We start from the raw sequence: 18509 nt of genomic DNA on the forward strand, positions 1-18509 counted from the left end.
AGAAACATGCTAATCTTATAGTTGGAATAAAAATACAATTATAATCAGCATTTAATTATGAGCCCCAGGCCAACATTTTCCCTATATTCTCTCTTCAGTTCCATAAAAGTGAAATGAAGTTATCATCATTGAGTGTGGTCGTGGGAAGCTAAACACCAATGGTACACGAGTGGATCCAGAACTTGAAACGCAGCCTGTCCAAATGCAAAGCCCATTTGATAACACACTGTATGTTTGTGTGCATGTATAGCTTCCAAAGGATTAAAAAAAATAACAATCATCATCACAAAAAGACCCGAGAATACTGTATTCAGCAAATTTGAGGTCTGAGTTTATATAAATAGGTTATGGTCTTAATGACATCATATCCTTAGTTTAATTATACTTCATATGTCTCTTCCTAGAGAGGTGCCCCAAAGGCTCTTGGCCCAAGTGGAAGATTGAAGCCTCTTCTTCTTCTGCTGGACTCCACTATACACATCAGGGGAAAGACAACCAATGATGCTCATACAATGGTGAATTCTCAAGCAAATAGTGTAGGTAGGGGGAGACGATTATGAGATATCCTAAATAGATAAAATAATCTCTCACTTTTATTATTGTTCCTAATGTTTTTAGTGGGTATGGTACATGGAAGGAATACACTCTGTGGTCGGTAGTGTAAACATAAAAAGAAATGTATTTGAATAATATCTTTTAAAATATTTCAAATTTTTATTAAATATTTTTATTCAGTTTTAAGATCACAGTTAAAGTACTTTAGCATGTTATACACATGACTTACATGTGCAATTTTTAGAAATATCAAATTAGGTATAAGATTTTGAAGAAAAAAATTATATAAATGTGTATATTGACTTTTACTACACATACATCTAAGAAAGCAATAATTCTGTTGTACCATTAAGTGGAAATCATTTATTACATGGCATGTTTACACCAACTCTAAAGAGAACCAAGCCAATTTCTGAAAGCAAAAAAATGAGCGATTCAGTCATGCTGAAACTGTCAACAGACTTTTAAGACCTGGTGGTCAAATGAAAGTATGGTTAATTTATGACATGTAAGTAAGCAATTCAAACCTATGAGAAAAGTTCATAATCTGGTATGTGAAATCTCAGGCAGTTTTTATTCTTTTTGACAAATTCCTGAGAGGAAGAGATGTGGTTAGTACTAAAGAAATGCCAGGGGGAGGGGGGAAGCAAAATGCTGCTGAGCAAGTTACTGAGCTGTAGATGGCAAACCTTCCCTACCCTCAGTTCTGCCGCTTTTAGAGCCGAGGCACTAATGTGAGGTGTCAGGGGACATGAGGTCACTCCTCTAGTGGGTCAAAAAGAGTCAGTGATAATTCATGAAGCATGCTTGTCTCTGATTTAGGTAAGAGCTTGTGAGGTAAGATTTGCATTGCGGGCAGAAGGGTTTGGAGGCATTCAATTAGATCCTTGCTACTCAGTAACCAGTTCTGGCCCAAGTTGTCAGGAAATCTTTGGAAGGAGTAATAATGTTCAAGATAAGTTCTGTGCATAAAAATCAGTTTGAGGGCATCATCAGTTTTGACCACTGACTGCCAAAAAACGAAAAAAAAAAAAAATCAAAACCAAAACCAAAAAGACATCCAAAACCCAGTGGCCAAAGAACTTTTAACTAAAAGGTTCTGTCTCTCAATGTATGTTGGTATAAATCATACCAACACGGATGAAATTTGGCCTGAAGAAACTTCTTCTTTTTTTTTTTTTTCTGTAAAAAAAAAGGAAAATGTATACATATTTGAAGAAAATGGTAGCACAGGAAGATGGGAGATGTCTACAGAAATCAAATATGTCTGTTTTGTTATTCACTCTTCTGCTGCTTCTTTGTTCAGAAATATAAGATAATGTCCTTAGCAAAAAGGACAAAAGTCATCTAATATGTGGTATAATAAACTTAGCTATCACTATCAATTTTTTAAAGCAAAACAGCCCATCAAACCCTGAATACTTCACCAGACACATCTGGTAAGATGAACTGAATAACTGCTTCTTTTTTTAGTATATGTTATGCTGTTAGTCAATCTAAATATAACAATTTTTTTAAACATCCTAAAACTCAAATAAAATGAAGTCCAAATCTAATTCTTTGGGAATGCCTGCATAAACAAAGCAACATCTAATTAGCAATTAGTATATTTTGCATAAGGTGCAAAACAAAGAGCTATGTGGGGAAAAGCTAAATTTTCACTTTCACCTAGCAGTTACTCTGAATACTTTATAGGTCAAATGTAATAGCATTTGCTTCTACTGCCCATTTTCAGCAATACATTGTTCTCTCTGGAGAAGGCGGTTTGTGAAGTCAAAACACTGCAGTGGAAAATAGTGGCACTGAAGGTAGAAGCAAAAAAAAAAGACAAACTTTTGAAACAGGACTTACTGAAATTAACTTTTAAAGCCGAGGTAGCCCATTAGGATTGGCCTTACATGAGGGCTCTGTGGAGTAGTGCAATCAGAGGTGAATCTCCTCAACAGCATCATATACAGCCCAATATTCCCTTCACAAATGATGGCTTCAGGCCTCCGGATTTCCTTCCTTGTCCCCGATGCTGCGGTTGGTGCTTCTCTTTTGTCAAATGGATGCTGTCCTCCAGCTTCTAGCTGCTGGTCTTCAGAACACTTAGCTTCATACAGTAGTTTAGCAGGCAGCATGGTCCCACTGCTTCACATTAACGCCAAATGCCAAGCTTGGAACAGAGCTAGTAGGTACTCCTTACCCCACCCACCCTATAAACAAAACGTCACTCAGTTTTCAGCTAATTCCTGTTCCATAGCAATTCATAATTTGTTTAAGATTTGACATAGGTACAAACACTTCCATACATTGAGCCAAAGACAGCAGAGTACAAACACATTTTTATATGACTTGGAGTAGCATCTGACTTAATAAGAAAAGGACAGGGATTGAAGACGTCGAATTCTAAACAACCAGACCAGTTCAGATGCGCCTTTTTCCCCCATAGTGTTCCAACTATTTTTCTCTCCACGAATTATAATGTCAGGAACCAGAATAACGATAGGATGGGAATTACTTCGGCATGGCATTGGGGCATCATCTTGATAGAATTAAATTATTTCTGGCATTTGTGGGAAATGGGCTGTCATAATTACAATAGGATAATTTTATCTTCAAAAAAGGATTTACTGAAGAGTTTTGATCTAAAATCTGGGAATTGACCTAATTTGGGGACAAGAACCTGTGGCTGTGGGACATTTTCCTTTTCCTGATCTCGAATACAGTACCCAAACAAATAAAAACTTCAAGGATGTTTTACAGTATTTTTTTTCTTTCACTCAGCTTCTTAGAGCTGCAGTTTCAGTTACTATAATATACTCTACACACTTCAAAATTACATAGGAAATACCAGAATAACTAAATAAATAAAAAGCTAGAGAAAACTGGAACAGTACTACGTCTCCATCTGAGACGAAATATTCCACTTCCAGCATTGCAGAGAAGGGCTAGGACAATTTTTTTTTTTTCCAAAAGATTTATATACAGGTTTGAATCCAGAAATTAAGGTTAAAAGCATAAATATTGATAATTTCAACTAAATTCAGAATGGTTTCAGAAAGATATGATACAACGATTTAGAATAAAACAAAGCAGAAGAGCATCATATTTTGGTTTGCTTGAGATATACATAAGGTGCAACAACTTTTTTCTTGAGGATGCTGTGGGACAGATGTTAGTGTAGATGGTGTTTGCTGGCAGATTAAAGTACATACCATAGCAATATGATTTTCCAAAATAAAGAAGAATGAGAGAATGAAGTGAAAATGATAATGCGGGGGGCACTACATACTGGTCTGAAATACTTGTGCTGACAAATGTTACCTGAAAATACCAACACCCCTCTCCAACAGATTAAGGGCATGAGAAGCACTACCACTGGAATCTAAACCTCTCAAGAGAAACAAGGCAAGTGCCTAAAGAACTATAAAGCTTTGCAGGATTTCTGCTACTCTCAGTGCCTAACCGCTTAAAAATTAAGCATTTCTACAAAAAGGTTTGTTTTAAAGTATCTGAAAACAGTCATATCCAGGAAGTTGTCTCCCCTCCCCCACCCCTGCCTAAGGGAAAAGCCACTGAGGTTTTAGGAAAAGCAGATCAAGTAAGATATTAATCACATAGAAAAAAGTAATCTTCTGTTTTGCTTCTTTTTAAAAAAAGGTCCCATGAATATACAGCAATCTCTTAAGGAACTCTAGTGAAATGTAATCGGAGGACTGAAGGAGGGTGCTCTGGCAAGACTAGATCTATTCTAATGTGTTCTACAGAGTGACAAGTTAGTACCATTGTCAAGATGCATGTTCTGCACCACACAACTTTTGTTGTTGGTTTTGTTATTTTATTTTTTGGATTTCAGCTAATTATAATTTTTAAATCACTGCTAGCAAGTGGTCCAAAACTCCAATAGCCACCAAATCAGGACCCAGCAATTTTCAAACATTCACTTTTTGTTTTGAAATTTAGAAAATATTAATAAAACTGTATCATAGTAAAAACAGTATGCTAAAATCTGGGACTGCTCCCTTGATGTTTCTATGTGAATGGGGGTAAGCTGTAACCACGGATAAATCTTCTATTAATTCCTGCCTCCTCCATCTCCACAATGAAGATGCAATTTTGAGAACATCATTGCAATGCTCTGCTGCCTTCTTTCCTGCTTTGAAAAAAAAAAAAAAAAAAGAGAGAGTACAAACCCTCTTCAGTTTTTCCAATCCTGTTAGTTTATGTTGTACATATTTTCCAGCACCGAAACTGAAGTAATATCTACAACCATGAGAAGCTAAACCTAGTCAATATTAATAGAGTCATTTTTATATGGCTATTAGGTCAAATTACAATTAGAAAAAAAAAGTCATCATTACAATTCAGTCAAGTATAAATAAGAAAGCTAGATAAAACCATGTAAACTGTCACCATTTAGAGATCTAACTCAAAAGCTTCAAACTCGAACTAGAACTATCAAAACTCCACCAGTTTGAAAACCTTTAAAAATTATTGCTGGAATCCAATAATCAAAATTTGGTAGTTTGTGCTGTGATGCAAAAGTGGGGAAATACTTTGTGCTATGGAACAAATACCCTGTAAAATCTGTAGCCTCAGACTAATTTTGATTTATCACTTTGTATCTGTTGCTAGGAAACAAGACACTGTGAACGTCAGGTGGTTAAGTCAATATGTTCAATGTTCTAAGCCAGTTAATCCACTTGGCACTGGCATATGTAATGGTTGGTTTTATGTTTGAAAGCAACAAAACACAAAAAGGAAACAGAACTTGCAGGTGGATCTATGACTGAGAGGCCCACCTCAGGTATACCTCCCCTTTCATGTACTCAATACCTCCTAAACAGCAAGCTTGAAATGACTCTAAAAACCTGCAGTGCCAATTAGGTTGTGCATAGCAATTACAACATGTCCAGTCTGTCTGTGATGGATGTGAAAGGTCTGTAGCTCCAAGTCCACATGAAGTGAATGTCTTCAATGTGTTTAGAATAGTGAAGTAATACTAAGGTCACTTCTGAATAATATTTTTGTCTTTTTTTGTTTGTTTGTTTGTATGAACGATTCATTGGTCACTTAGACCCCTGTGTAAAAATAAAAGAATCCTCAAGGCATGAAAACATCAGTAATCTGTAATCTGCAGGACTCTTCCCCTGTCTGGGAAAATATTTGCCACAATTTGCCCCAAGCAAATTCTTCTTGGTCACTCAAGGCTAAGAAAAAAATTCAGATTATAAGAATTGTAATTTTCTCTCTCTCTCTCTCTCACTCTCTCTCTCACTCTCTTTTTGCCAGCAAACTATCACTCTGGTGGCAAATATAAAAGTGCAGAATATATGGACCACGAGGCCGAGCATACACCGCTAACAATGGTACATCTGCCTGCCCATGCTGCTTGGGAGTCTCTGGAACAGGCTTTTTAATATTTATTCTACAATATAAATGTAGGTATAACCTATTATATAAACCATCTTAGAACTTAAATCTCCATGTACAAAAAAGACTAAGAATATCTAATAATAACTAGTGCAGTGCGTCAGGTTTTTTTTGTTTGTTTTTTGTTTTGTTTTGAAAGAATAACTAGGTAATATATGAAACTAGTTTCACACTCTCTGGTTGGTAAAAGAGATGCTGGATGAGCTACAGTAAAGGCAGCCTTTTACCAAGTCACCACCTATTACTGTCAAAAGCCTTCAATGGAAAGCAAAGCTCCAGGATCATTCTGTTTCTGTTCAGTATCAGATAACATCACCCTTAAAGATTCTGGGTTCCAAAAGAACAAACTGGCCCAGGATGCTAACTTCTGCTTCAAGTGAGTCTGGGCCGTGTAGGGCAACAAGCACTTGTTTGCAGTCTATATTTTCCACCACATGGACTCACTAGCATCCCTTGGTAAAGACAAGGCTAGGGTAGTAGGTAAAGCACAATGTTTTACAATTAAAGGGCGCTTCACTGGTCAGCGCAAGAAATAAGTACAGGAGCCTGTGGCATTTCTTTTGGCTGTCCATCATGGGTGAGTGGAGTCGACCTCTGACCTCTGTAAAACAAGAAGGAAAAAATGACTTATTCAGGGTATATTATCTGTGAAAGGAGAGGATGATGAATAATAAAAACTTTCCAGTATCTCAATAGCTGCTATTCTTACTTATGTCATTTAATTAAAACCAATTTTGTCCTTAGAATTTTCTCTTCCTTTATTTCCCTCTTTCTTTTCTCCTTACAGTCCTAAAATTTCTTATCTCAATTTCCCTTTGGCCCCAAATAACTACTTCCATTTTGTAGAGATTACACTGAAACTCCGACAAATTTGAGGCAACTCACTAAGAGGCGGTAATTTTTCATTCAAGGACTGATGTTCTGGGACAACACTCTTTCTCTTGATCCATGGATAGTAAAAGTGACACATTCCTTTCCTGTAGTAATTGGCAACCTCCAGGCTCATTTCTTAAGATCCATTGTAATGCACTCAATTTAAAACTGAAGGCCAATAAAAGCAATGACTTTAGAAAAGGAAGAGAGATGGACTATGACTTTAAAAAAAAAAAAAAGGAACAAAATAAATAATGAATGAAGAAAAAGGAGAAACCTGTTATATAAAGGAAGCCTCTCAAGTACATGGAGAGAGACAAGTACAAGGGAAGGAAGCAAGTACTGATTCTGGATTTTGGCTGTAAGAAAATCCAGCCTACTTGGACCCAAATTGTTATATGTGGGGGGAGAACTCCACACAAGACTAGAAAATTCATAGAAATTTTCATCATTTTGATTGGAACTGTGTAGAAAACAGCTGATTTTTCATTCATCATTCGTATAATTAGTAGTTAAAAAATACAAATTATTTCATGGTTATGAGAAAACTATTCAAAATTCCTGGCAATTTCTACAGAGCCTCTCATTTTAAGATAGGATTAGGACCTCCTGACATTTGCCAACAGGCCTATCAAGCGCAGACAATGCAAACTCCTGGCTCTGTCTCCTATACCAGTCTGTGGTACGTGACCCTGCATGGAAGATGGGTGGGGAAGCAGCAATGTTTTCACTGGTTTGACCTTTCAGTATAGTACTCTCCTTCAGAGTATGTAGAACAAAAGGGGATATTTTAAGAATCAGGTAATATTTGCTCCATAACTGTATCCAGGTTTCACTTGATGTACAAAAAAGGAAAACAATTAGATAAATCACAACATTTGGGGCTTTCTGAATCCAACGATTTCTGAATGGTACAAGACATGTGTTAGAATCAAACCTCTGGATTATCTGCTCATTCAAGTATGGCTGCTGTAAGCACCAACTGTTCAATATGTTCAGCTTTTTCTGCAAGAAAGATGAAACTAAAATGCTATTGTTTACCTTTAAGATCATGTAATAACAAACATTTCAGAAGTATTTTAGTAAGCACTGGAAAAGGAAAAAAGTGAAAGATGAAAAGTACAATGTAAAGAAAAAAGGGCAAGAAGTAGAGAGGTTGGGGTGAAGTCCAGCTCAATCAATGGAAAAAGGAAAGGAGTCAGGATTGGAGCAGCGCTGCAGCTAATGGATGGCATCGAGGATATGACTGAAGTCTGCTCATGCCACATGCTAGAAGAAATGGAGCACAGGATCTGGAGTTCAAGACCTCACTACAAATCATGATTCAGCTGTGAATCAGCTCTGTGCTCTTGACAAGTTCATTAACCATCTGCACCAACATTAAAATCGGACTAATAAGATAGTCCTGGGAGGGCTGGTTTAAGAATGATATTTAATGAGCTTTCTTCCTTGAAAACACCTAATAAATAAATAATCTCTCAACAAAGGTTTGTCCAACCCCCTATTTCCTGTATTTTATAAAATTGGTCTAAAGTGGGTTTCAAAACTTAACATTAGATTTTTCCTGGAAAGCGTACAGGTAATGTATTTCTACACCTAGTTCTGTGGGCTACCCACCCTGTGCATTAGAAATCCAGGTTAAGTAATAATTAAATAATTAAGTAATAATTAAATGGTGTGCAACTCAGCTACAATTACATTAAGCCTAGACATAGAAGATTGGCTGGTTGGTCTGTTTTAGCAAAAAAACGGCCAAAGTTACAACTGGGATTTCCTACGATGATCTTTCTAGATATTAAGAACTCTAACCATTTGTTAGGTTGATGGTAAATTTCTAGTAATCATTTTCATCCTTTTTAATGGGAAGTTAACAACAACAAAAAGAACCTTTACCTCCATTTTCATCATTATATCTATGCCTGCTACCTAACTTTGTCAGTTAAACTTCAAGAACTACCTCATTTGTTCATTCACCCATTGGTGTAAGAGAAGTTGTCTAAGCAAGCTGGGGCATGAAGAATAAAACCGGTGCTTTCCTTTCAAAATATACTGAAACGAGACAGAAGCATCAACAAATAATTGCAACCCAATGTGGCAGCTGTTCTCAGGCAGGAAGTACACAGAGTGAGCGGCAGCATGGAAGATGCAGCAGGAGCAGCAGGCAGGCTGAGAGAAGAGGACCAGGCGTGGGAGGTGGAAGGAGCAGCAGCCGTTCACCTGAGAGGAGGATGTACAAAGGCAAGAACTTGGCTAATCTGGAAAGGAGCAAGAGTGTGTGTTAATGCAGGGCAGGGTGTAGAGGCACTAGAGAGATGAGAATGGAAAGGCTTGTTTCTGCTTTCTACTTTTAAAAACTGGGAATCATGGAAGGCTGGTTAGCAGAGTGATGGTGTGATCACAGTCATGTTTGGAGAGAACTTAGGGAGCAATGAGGGTGACTAGGTGATGACATTTTCTGAGCCCTAAATTATGACACTCCTTTGAATTCTTATTCTACCTACCTATTTCCATAATTCACAGGGACACTTAGCAACATTCAGGCAGGCATTTAAAATTCTCTTTGCATGTCATGCGTTGTCTTCTATACTCAACTGTAAAATTCCACAAGTGGAGAAGTGCCTCTCTCAGAGACCCAAGCACATTTAACAATGTCTGTCAGCAGTCTCTTGCTAATGGGAATTTGCAGTGTACACATGAAAGGATATCTGACGTCTTGGAATATCTAGAGCTACTTGTGAACAAGCACTAGACCTAGAACATGACAGGTAAAAGGCAAGAAGCAAACCAAGTTCACAGAGGGGCCTATGGGTTTACCTGAAAATGTGAAAGGAGCCTGAGGTCCTACAGGCAGCTATCCAGGGTGTGCTGGGTTTCAAGCACTTTTTACGAAAGTCCGCGAAAATAACTTCTGATTACCCACAGATAAAATTCAGTATGAAATACCAGAATTTACAAAGCCTTTTTTTTTTTTTTGCCTTCCCAAAGGACCTATTAAGTAGCAGAATACTCAATTATACACTTAGAAGTTAGTACACTTCCTGTGGGCCTTCACTGAGTTCAAAGGGTTTTCACAACTATGATTTCCTCTGATCCTTAGAACTTTTGCAATTCTTTGGGGATATATCATTATGCTCAATGTAAAATGAAAAAACTGAAATGCAGAGAATAAATTACTTTGTAGTAGATCACAGAGAGTTGAAGAAAATTCCAAGTCTCCTGCCTGCCATGAGTCAGTTGCCAAAACACTCATTCCCCTAAACTGTACTGTTGTGATGGCTGGCCACCACTGCTGCTAGCACCTTCTTCTGCAGGGGTATCCCCACATGAGTACTGTGTCATTCCACGCAGTATCTCAATGAAATGAGTGCTTCCCACCCCCATTTTATAAAAGAAAACATTGAGTGAAGACAGGTTAATGATCTTGCTCAAGATCTCTGTTTTCAGAGACTAAAGCCCTGTCTGTGATTCTCACACTTAAAGGTTAGATGATACAGCTTCCCTGCTCTCAGATTTTTATGGAAATCCAGATTAGCCAACGGACAATATATTCAAAATGAAATACTTAGCTGGCTATATTTTCTTACATTTTCCCCATACTGTAAACTAGCACATAAACTTCTGTAACACCTCACATAAACAATAATGCTCCTGAACTACTCTGAACTCCACTACATAATAAAAATTGCCACAAATCACTTGAGAAAGGTTGATCTGGTTTCCATATTTTTTCCTCCATCTAAGTCACACCACTGACCTGTGCACATTCTCCATGGCTGCCACTTCGGCCAGTGCAGCGAGGCTGAAGAAGGCAGACACAGCAGGCATCTCTGGAGTGCTGCTCCGTGTCTCCTCAGCCTCAGTGTTGTGTGAGCACTCATCACTGCAGTCTGTCTCAGTTGCTTTAGGGAGACTCCTCTGCAGTTGCTCCTTTGGTTTGTCATCTGTAACAAAAGCGAAATCCATCATAAGAGGATCATTCTGCTCTCCAGAGAAGGAACACTAAGGAAATGTGCCAGAGAATGAAAAGAGCTAGGTTTCTTTACTATTCACTTCGGCTATTCATTGCATATTATGAGTTTCACAGAATCTCTTCTTCCACAGTGACAAAGCACTTTTATTAAACTCAGTTGCACCCTGAAATTATGGACAGTGAAGCTGAGCTGAAGACAAGCTGTTTTATTCAAAGTCAAAGAATGGGTCAGTCTTAGAGGAAGGAGGAAAATGAACCTTGGCCAAAATAAAACCCAAGGGACTTCAGCCACTGGACCCTTAAAACCCGAGCTGACTAAACATTTCTCATGAATTTTCATGAAGCCGTAGGGTGACCTACCATGGCAACTTGGACATTTGATGTGCTGTGATATTAACACTTAGGGATAGGCTAACCAGATAGGCTAACTATCAGATTAATCAATCCTAATGAGATCCCATGTTGTTGTTTTGTTCTGAAGACCTACTGGAGGGAAGTTAAGAGGTCCTCTGGTATTTATGAAGAGGTAGATGAAATGCTATGCTAATACACCTGCTAGAAATGAGAATATTTTCTTTATTATGTAGACATTACAGAGGAAGGGGAATTTTCATCATGAGTTTTAAAAGATTTAAAATATAGAAAACAAGTAATAAAAGATGTGAATGTCATATATTAGGGTATAAAGCTGGTATGGTGTTTTGCTACATAAAAGGGAGTGTTTTCTAGAATCCTTATTTCTTCCTACAAGTGAAAATTAACAATCTATAAAATCAGTCTCAGAACAGAACACAGATTGAAAAGGGGAGGAGAGAGGGATCAGCTGGACTAAACATCAAGATATCAAGATTTATATCCTCATTCCACTTCTACTCAGTTGAATGTTTTCAGCACAAAATTCCACCTCTTCAAAGAGTTGAATTCGATTCAGCGTCTTTAACATGCTTTATGGTTCTAACAGTCAATTTGTGCAAAAAAAAAAAAAAAAGATACCCCCAAATTAACTTTATCTTCCAATTCTAACTCAGCAAACAGTTTGTTTCTATGAACACCTAGATTGATCCAAATCAAGTAAAATGAAATTCTGGAGATGTCAAAAACCAAAGATCACTAATGTCCAGATGACACAGCATCCCCAAGAACTTTTGGAGAGATGCTCTTATTCACTGTTCTATCCCTTTACACTGGGTCCCTCAGGAAATTCTATTGTCATGGAGGCCACCAGGACCAATAAAGACAGACTCAAGTCCTGACTGAAAATGGGGCATTTTTACTATTTGGGTAGATAAGACAAGAAATTCGTGCATTCTCAGGCTTCCTTTCAGCTCTACAGAAAATAAGGATGTATTCCAAGGTACCTAATCCACTGGTTTGAATGCCTGATAATCTACTTTGCAGTGACATGAATACCAGACCATGGGATAACACAGATTCATCTAGTACCTTTAAAAGTCTAGGCTATTCTGGAGTTTACTTCAAGACTGTTTCTGTGCATGCTTGAAAAAAAAAAAAAAAAGAGGAAGAAGCTAACAGTCCTAAATTTACCTTTCTTTTCTAGGAATTCAAATATGCTCTTGGAAAATAGGTATGATTTTTAAAGTGTGGAATAAGACATGCTTGAAAATCTATATAAAGCTAGAGAACAGTCCATTTTTCAATGAGATGCCACCATTGGCTTATAGTCATTTGCTGGCCAATGAGACTCTGAACATCTCTGCCTGGAGCTCCCTCTTCTTACCCAAAGTACCTCCTGCTGGTGATACCCGGCCGTCTGCTGTCCTGACAAGGTGTGTGATCTTGGTTTTCCTTGCTTTTCTCTTTTGGCTGCCCACCAAAGGTTCTTGCATTGTTGTTGGCTCTGGAGTGTTGGGAATGGATGAGACATTTTTAACCTTATAAGCAGGCTCTATGGTGTTTTTGTCTTCTGAAAATATGGCTGAAACAAGACAAACCATACATAGTTACACACAAAACACAAGATATTGACATTATTCTTGGAAGGAAACATTTCCAAATTTCAGACCTATCCGAATAGGGAATTTATAGTCAGAGTTTTCAGACTATTGATGAAAAAATTTTAAAACACACTTTCTATAATGTTTACTACTTAAGTGTACTTCTTCTGATAAATAATGGGCAGAGTATGAAGATACCTTCTCTTTTAACATTTTCTAAGCCTTTGAATCTTGCAGGTTGGTAGGGAGGATAACGTATATAAATCTATATCTCAATAGACCCCAAGTCCTAGCTATGATCAGGGTCCCATGCTTCATAATTTTACATTGATGGTTGGGACATTTGCTTCTAAGCACCAGGCTGGACTGAGAAAAGAATCTGTGAGAACTGACCTCCTTTTGTGCACATTGACTCTCATTAAGGACAGGACAAACACTTGCGAAGTGAGTACACATAAAACCCTCCCATTCACCGAGTTCTAGGACAAGGTGAGTGAGGTAATTTAATTAAGTCTCACATGCTGACAGAGAGACTAGTTGTAGGTACACTCACGGTAAAACTAATAAATAATTTAATAGTATACTCTTGTATCCTGAGTCACCATATCAAGAGTAAAGAACACACTTGCAATTAAAGCCTTTATCTCTGGCTTAAATTTGATGAGAATACTTGTGTTTTATATACTTGTTTCCTTTGGAGTTCATCATTCTCATCCCTTTAATTCAAAAGTGAAAAAGAATATGCAGACATGAGTTCAGTTCATTTATGAGTATATACATGTAGACAAGTGCTATGATTGAGATTTCTTTTTTTTTCCATTCCTGCGGCCAAAGCATTTTTAGGCAGGGAAAACAGGTCTGGCCCCCACCCTCCTACTTTGTAACCATCCAATCTTTTAAAACAGACATAGAAATTATTTTTTAAAAGAGGGGACTATGGATCAGAAAATCAAGGTCTGACAAAACAAACTTAAAGCAAAGGAAACCTGATGAATAATCGAAGATATTTATGTCAGAAGGTGGATCTAAAGGTAGACACTAGAATAAAGCAATGCATAAAACATAAAAACGAAGAACAGCTAAAATAAGAGGAAAATGGAGCAAGATTAGCTTAGGGTGTGAAAAAACACACTTGTTGGTGTACAGGCCTCCTATAAGATTTTTAATTTAGCTCTCTAATGGGCTTAGGAGATGGGAAAACAGGCTATGAATTAATAAGTCCTTTGTCCTGTAAATCATGATGAAACCTTGTCTTTGAAAGATGCCTAAAAGGAACGAAGTTGATTCTAGGCTTCACATTCTAAAACAAATGGGAAGTAATTTCAATTTCATTAAAATAAAGTACAGACACAGAAATTACACCATGATTTGTGGCTTGGCATTATGTCAGTATCTCAGTATTGCTTAACAGATGGCTGTGTGGGGATAGGCTTAAGATAACAATTATTTAAGAAAAAAAAAAACTAAACAAAACAAAAACTGAAAAACACCAATTATCTGGCAATGTTCCCAATCTCTTCGGATTACAGAAGGAGTCTTATTCACCTCTGTAGTGTGATCACTACATTATAGATGGCCATTCCAAAAGAATATTAATCTATTCCCTTTTTCTAATTCCTCTTCCTAGAGAAGTCAAAAACTTGCAGAAAGAAGGGTGTGGCCAGGTTCCAAAGATGAAAGGTACAGTACATTGGAAGAACTGTTTATGGAAAGAAGGTACAAGGAGATAAAAGAAATAGTTACCAGAAAAAGGACAAACAAGCTGGAAGAGATGATCAGATTTCCACATCAACAGGGGTAATGGAAATAAACAGAGACCTGGATTCCACTGTTGACTTTGTAATTCATTAACTCTGGGACCACAGGTCTCAGTTTCTTCATGTAAAAACAGAGAGTGGACTAGATTAGCTCTAATCTAGAGATTCAGACCTAAAATAATCCTTTTGCCACAGGGTCTACAGTTAGTTTTGGGTAGGAAAACAAACAAGCCCTCATTCAGTTCAGAGTCCCAAGGTTGAGGAACAATAGCACTCCCTTGCATAGCACTGTTTTCTTTTCTACTGGTGACTTCTTCAAATGATTTCAATTCTTTTAAATGGTTGTTCCTTTTCTAATTTGTTCTAGATAAATTGGTAAAATCACTGTAAGAAGCCAAGGGCATGGGGGCAAAAGGACTACAAATGGGGAATCTACTGTTAATTCAATGTTTAACAGTAAAAAAAATCCCAAACATATGGCCGTGGGAAATTTCAAAATCCCAGCATCTACTTAGCAGAAAAGGAGCTAGAGGGTCCAAGACCAGCCAGCCAGCCAAAGGATATCAGCAACACTCAAGTTACAACACACAGGCATATTGGGAGACAGTAAAAGAGTGCATCTGGTTGCAGGGCAAGGGAAAAAGGTAAAAAATAATACACTGGAAGTTCTCATAAGTACCACCCCCAACAAAAGCAGGTAACACTGCTTACCCAGAAGTCTCCTCCAAACTTACTAGACTTAGAAGGAATCATGACCCCTGTAGATCATCCATATATGAAAAAAGTACAGAATATGACCTTACTAGAGTTATACCAAGGACCGCACTCAAGGTTAGCCCTCACAGAGAACCTTTTCCTAAGAGAAAACTGGGGAAGGAAAGTAAGGTTGAGTCTAAAAAGTACTCTTCTGGGACAGAAGATTTGACAGTGGCAGAGCAAACAAAAGGCTGGGTGGTGTGGGATGTGAAATGAAAAGGCTCAGAGGAGGCTCAGAGGCACCTATGTCCTGCTCTCCCTCTCCCCTCAACACACCCCAGGAACTAATGGGAATGCGAGAAAAGAAAGGGCTTTGTCGTCTAAAAGCAAATTAGTCATTTCTCTTTTGGCTTTTAATTGAACATACAAGACTACCCAAGCACTAAGAACAAGTCCACTGGGCTAGATTTTATACTCAACAATAACCATAACACACTTTAAGTGCATCATCTGAGAGTGATAATATGAGCTCACTCCTGGAGCCACATTAGGAATGTGACAATAAGAGGCTGTCTTGTTTTCCAAACTCTACTCCCCAAATGTTGAGAAAATGTTCGGGGAAAAGCAGTACTGCATGTGGATTGTACCCCAGGAGGCCACTGGAATCATGAATTCACTTTGCAACTGGAGGATTCAATTTGAATTATTATAGCTAGATCTGAAATCTCATTGCCTTTGATTGGTTTCCCATGCACTAATACAGCAATCAGATTCTGAATAGAAAAAAGGAAAAAGAATCAAATGAATGAGACTTATTTAAGGTTCTGGGAGACTTTGCTTAAGTTATATAGCAACTATTTCAAAGCTGAGAAAGGAGATCAAGTTAGAATGGAAACTGAGGATTGTGTTTGAAAAATCTAACTATAAACCAGAGTCTCTCTCCTACCTGTGATTACATTTACTTACTGAAAATAAACTAATCTGATGGAGATTCCTAGTCTGAGGTTTTGGGGTGTTTTTTGGGGGGGAGGAGGGGTAATATACCTTCTATATTTACATCTGAACCAAACAAGGACTAAAAAGTCCATAAATATGTCTGAACAATTGAAACTGTAGTAGTCAAAGGGGCTTCAATGGCATGAATCCAAGTTTCTTCCCTTTTGCTTGTATTGGTCATGCTTCAATTCCCTGCCATGTGTTTGGGATTAATAAAACCTTCCTTAATTCAATGGGGCTGCTATGAAGATGAAATTTTAAAAACATATGTGAAAGTCCTTTGTAAACTATGAAGTTGTATTAATTATATTATTATTGCAATTAGAAACATCATGGACATGTAACAGCATGTTCTCACAGAAACAAATATGGCAGCAGAAGTGGGTCTTCTTTATGAGAAAATTGTACCTTTAATTCTAGGTTATAGGCAATATATTTAGTTGTTATATAAAAGTTTTGAGAAGTGATTTAGCCATTTTTTAGTTTTAAAAGCATAGGAGAAAAAACACAACAAATTATAAGTTTAGCATTTAACCCTCAGATCTAAAGATTTCAGATATTTTGGGAAAGAACAGTGTTGCAAAAGCAATTCTACACAGGATGTTGTAAAAAAAAAAAAAAGTACAAGTGAACTTCAAGTCATCCACTTTAACAGAAGTCAGGGACAGCTGAATAGCTGGACAGCCTCAGGTGAATCAAGGCTTTTATTATAGACACTAGCTACAAACAACTCCTAACTTTTGTGCCAAATGGCTTATACATGTTAAAATTATCCTGGATTATGGCTTCATTTTCTGTCCCTAAGTATTTACGCCATTTTGCTTTTTCTAAAGCAAAGCTGTAATAAGCAGAGATCTGGCCATAGGTGAGAGAGAGGATGAAGTAAAGGGCTTAGATAATTCAAAAGCACATAGTCACCACCTGAACCAGTAAAGGCTGGGAGTGGTATGAAAATAAATAACCAAGAAAGGTCACTTTAAATTACTAGTAATTTTCTGATGCTCAAATTGATTCCCTTTTTTCCTGGCCATTTGAAATGAACTTGTACTCTACAATAAATAAACAGCATGCATTTTTCAGTGCATCCTCTTCAAAGCTGTGTTCCATATACATTAATAATATCTATAATTAAATATCACCAATAATAATTCTATTTCTACTAACCTCTGAGGACTACCTGTAAGATTCAAAATTGATTTACTTTTCTATCTCTGAAAGGCAGAAAATTAGGGCTGCAGAATATGGTGCTTCTAGCATCACATTCTCCACAAAAGATACCAAAGTAACAAAATCATCAAGTGTTAAGGGGAAAATGAAATTTGTGATTTTTGAATTACTACATCCTATCATTCACCCAATCCCTCAACACATGAGAACCACATATGTACATAGGACAAATGTGGACAGTAAATCCTAAACAATCTGTCCTACTGAAAAATGCTGATTAGTGGCAGATCTGATAACCTACCTAATTCCCTATGTTAAGTGTTCTTTCTGCCATACTGCACTAGTTGTGGCAACTCAGCATTTTTAGTGTATAAAAAAAGCTAAGCAAAACAAAACAAAAAAGAAAGTATTTAAAATGGTATCATTTGAAGGGAAGAGTAATGTGGTCTTAAATGCCTTTAGCTTTCTCTGATAGGTCATCAGTATCTTATATTTATAAAAAATGTGTGTAATATATTTTTATAATACAAAAGAGCTAATAATTCAATTTGGGGATGTTAGGACTGAAGGCTGGGAAAAGCACAATTCATATTTTGTTCCGCCTGCACTTAGGCAGAAATAATACTTCACAGAGGTTGTGAATGTGAAATAATGGGTCAGAAAACATTCATATTGGTGTCATTTTCTGTAAAAGTAAAATGATGCAAAAGCAGACGTGGCATTAAACCAAAAAAGTTTTTGATAAATGTAACTCAAACTAGAACTGGCACTGGGGGGTTGGTAACTGGGAATTTAACTTCCACCGAGTTATACACTCCTTTCTTTAAAAAAAAATATTTTAAGACAAGCTCTCACTAGGTTGCTAAGGATGGCCTTGAACTCAGAATCCTGCTTCAGCATCCCAAGTCCCAGGATTACAGGCATGTGCTACCATACCTTGCTAAACATGAATATCTTTTATAAATACCTTAAAAATATGAGTATTTCTGAAAAGTGACTAGGGTCAAATGTACATATTGATTTTTTTCTCCTTTTCAGTAAAGGAAAAACTATATTTTGTAGACAGGTTCCTTTTCTGCACATAAGTAAATCAAAGAGGTCCAAACTGGATAATCGCTAAGA

General features: G+C 37.2%; 1 protein-coding gene across 7 annotated transcripts in view; it reads right to left on the reverse strand.

Annotated features, from left to right (window-relative positions):
- Positions 1–1742: 1742 nt before the first annotated feature.
- Positions 1743–18509, reverse strand: part of Bbx (BBX high mobility group box domain containing) — a 266094-nt gene continuing 249327 nt past the window's right edge. For 5 of the 7 annotated variants that reach the window (XM_076867650.2, XM_076867649.2, XM_076867644.2 and 2 more), the window contains 3 exons: positions 12555–12752; positions 10601–10787; positions 1743–6574 (listed from right to left, as the gene is read on the reverse strand). In XM_076867650.2, the coding sequence (XP_076723765.1) occupies positions 6487–6574; positions 10601–10787; positions 12555–12752 (473 nt within the window). In that variant the 3' untranslated portion in view covers positions 1743–6486. The remainder of the gene's footprint in view (positions 6575–10600; positions 10788–12554; positions 12753–18509) is intronic. The other 2 variants (XM_076867648.2, XM_076867647.2) reach the window with 2 other exon arrangements.

Source organism: Callospermophilus lateralis, chromosome 10, assembly GCF_048772815.1.
Source record: "Callospermophilus lateralis isolate mCalLat2 chromosome 10, mCalLat2.hap1, whole genome shotgun sequence".
In the NCBI taxonomy this organism is placed as follows: domain Eukaryota; kingdom Metazoa; phylum Chordata; class Mammalia; order Rodentia; family Sciuridae; genus Callospermophilus; species Callospermophilus lateralis.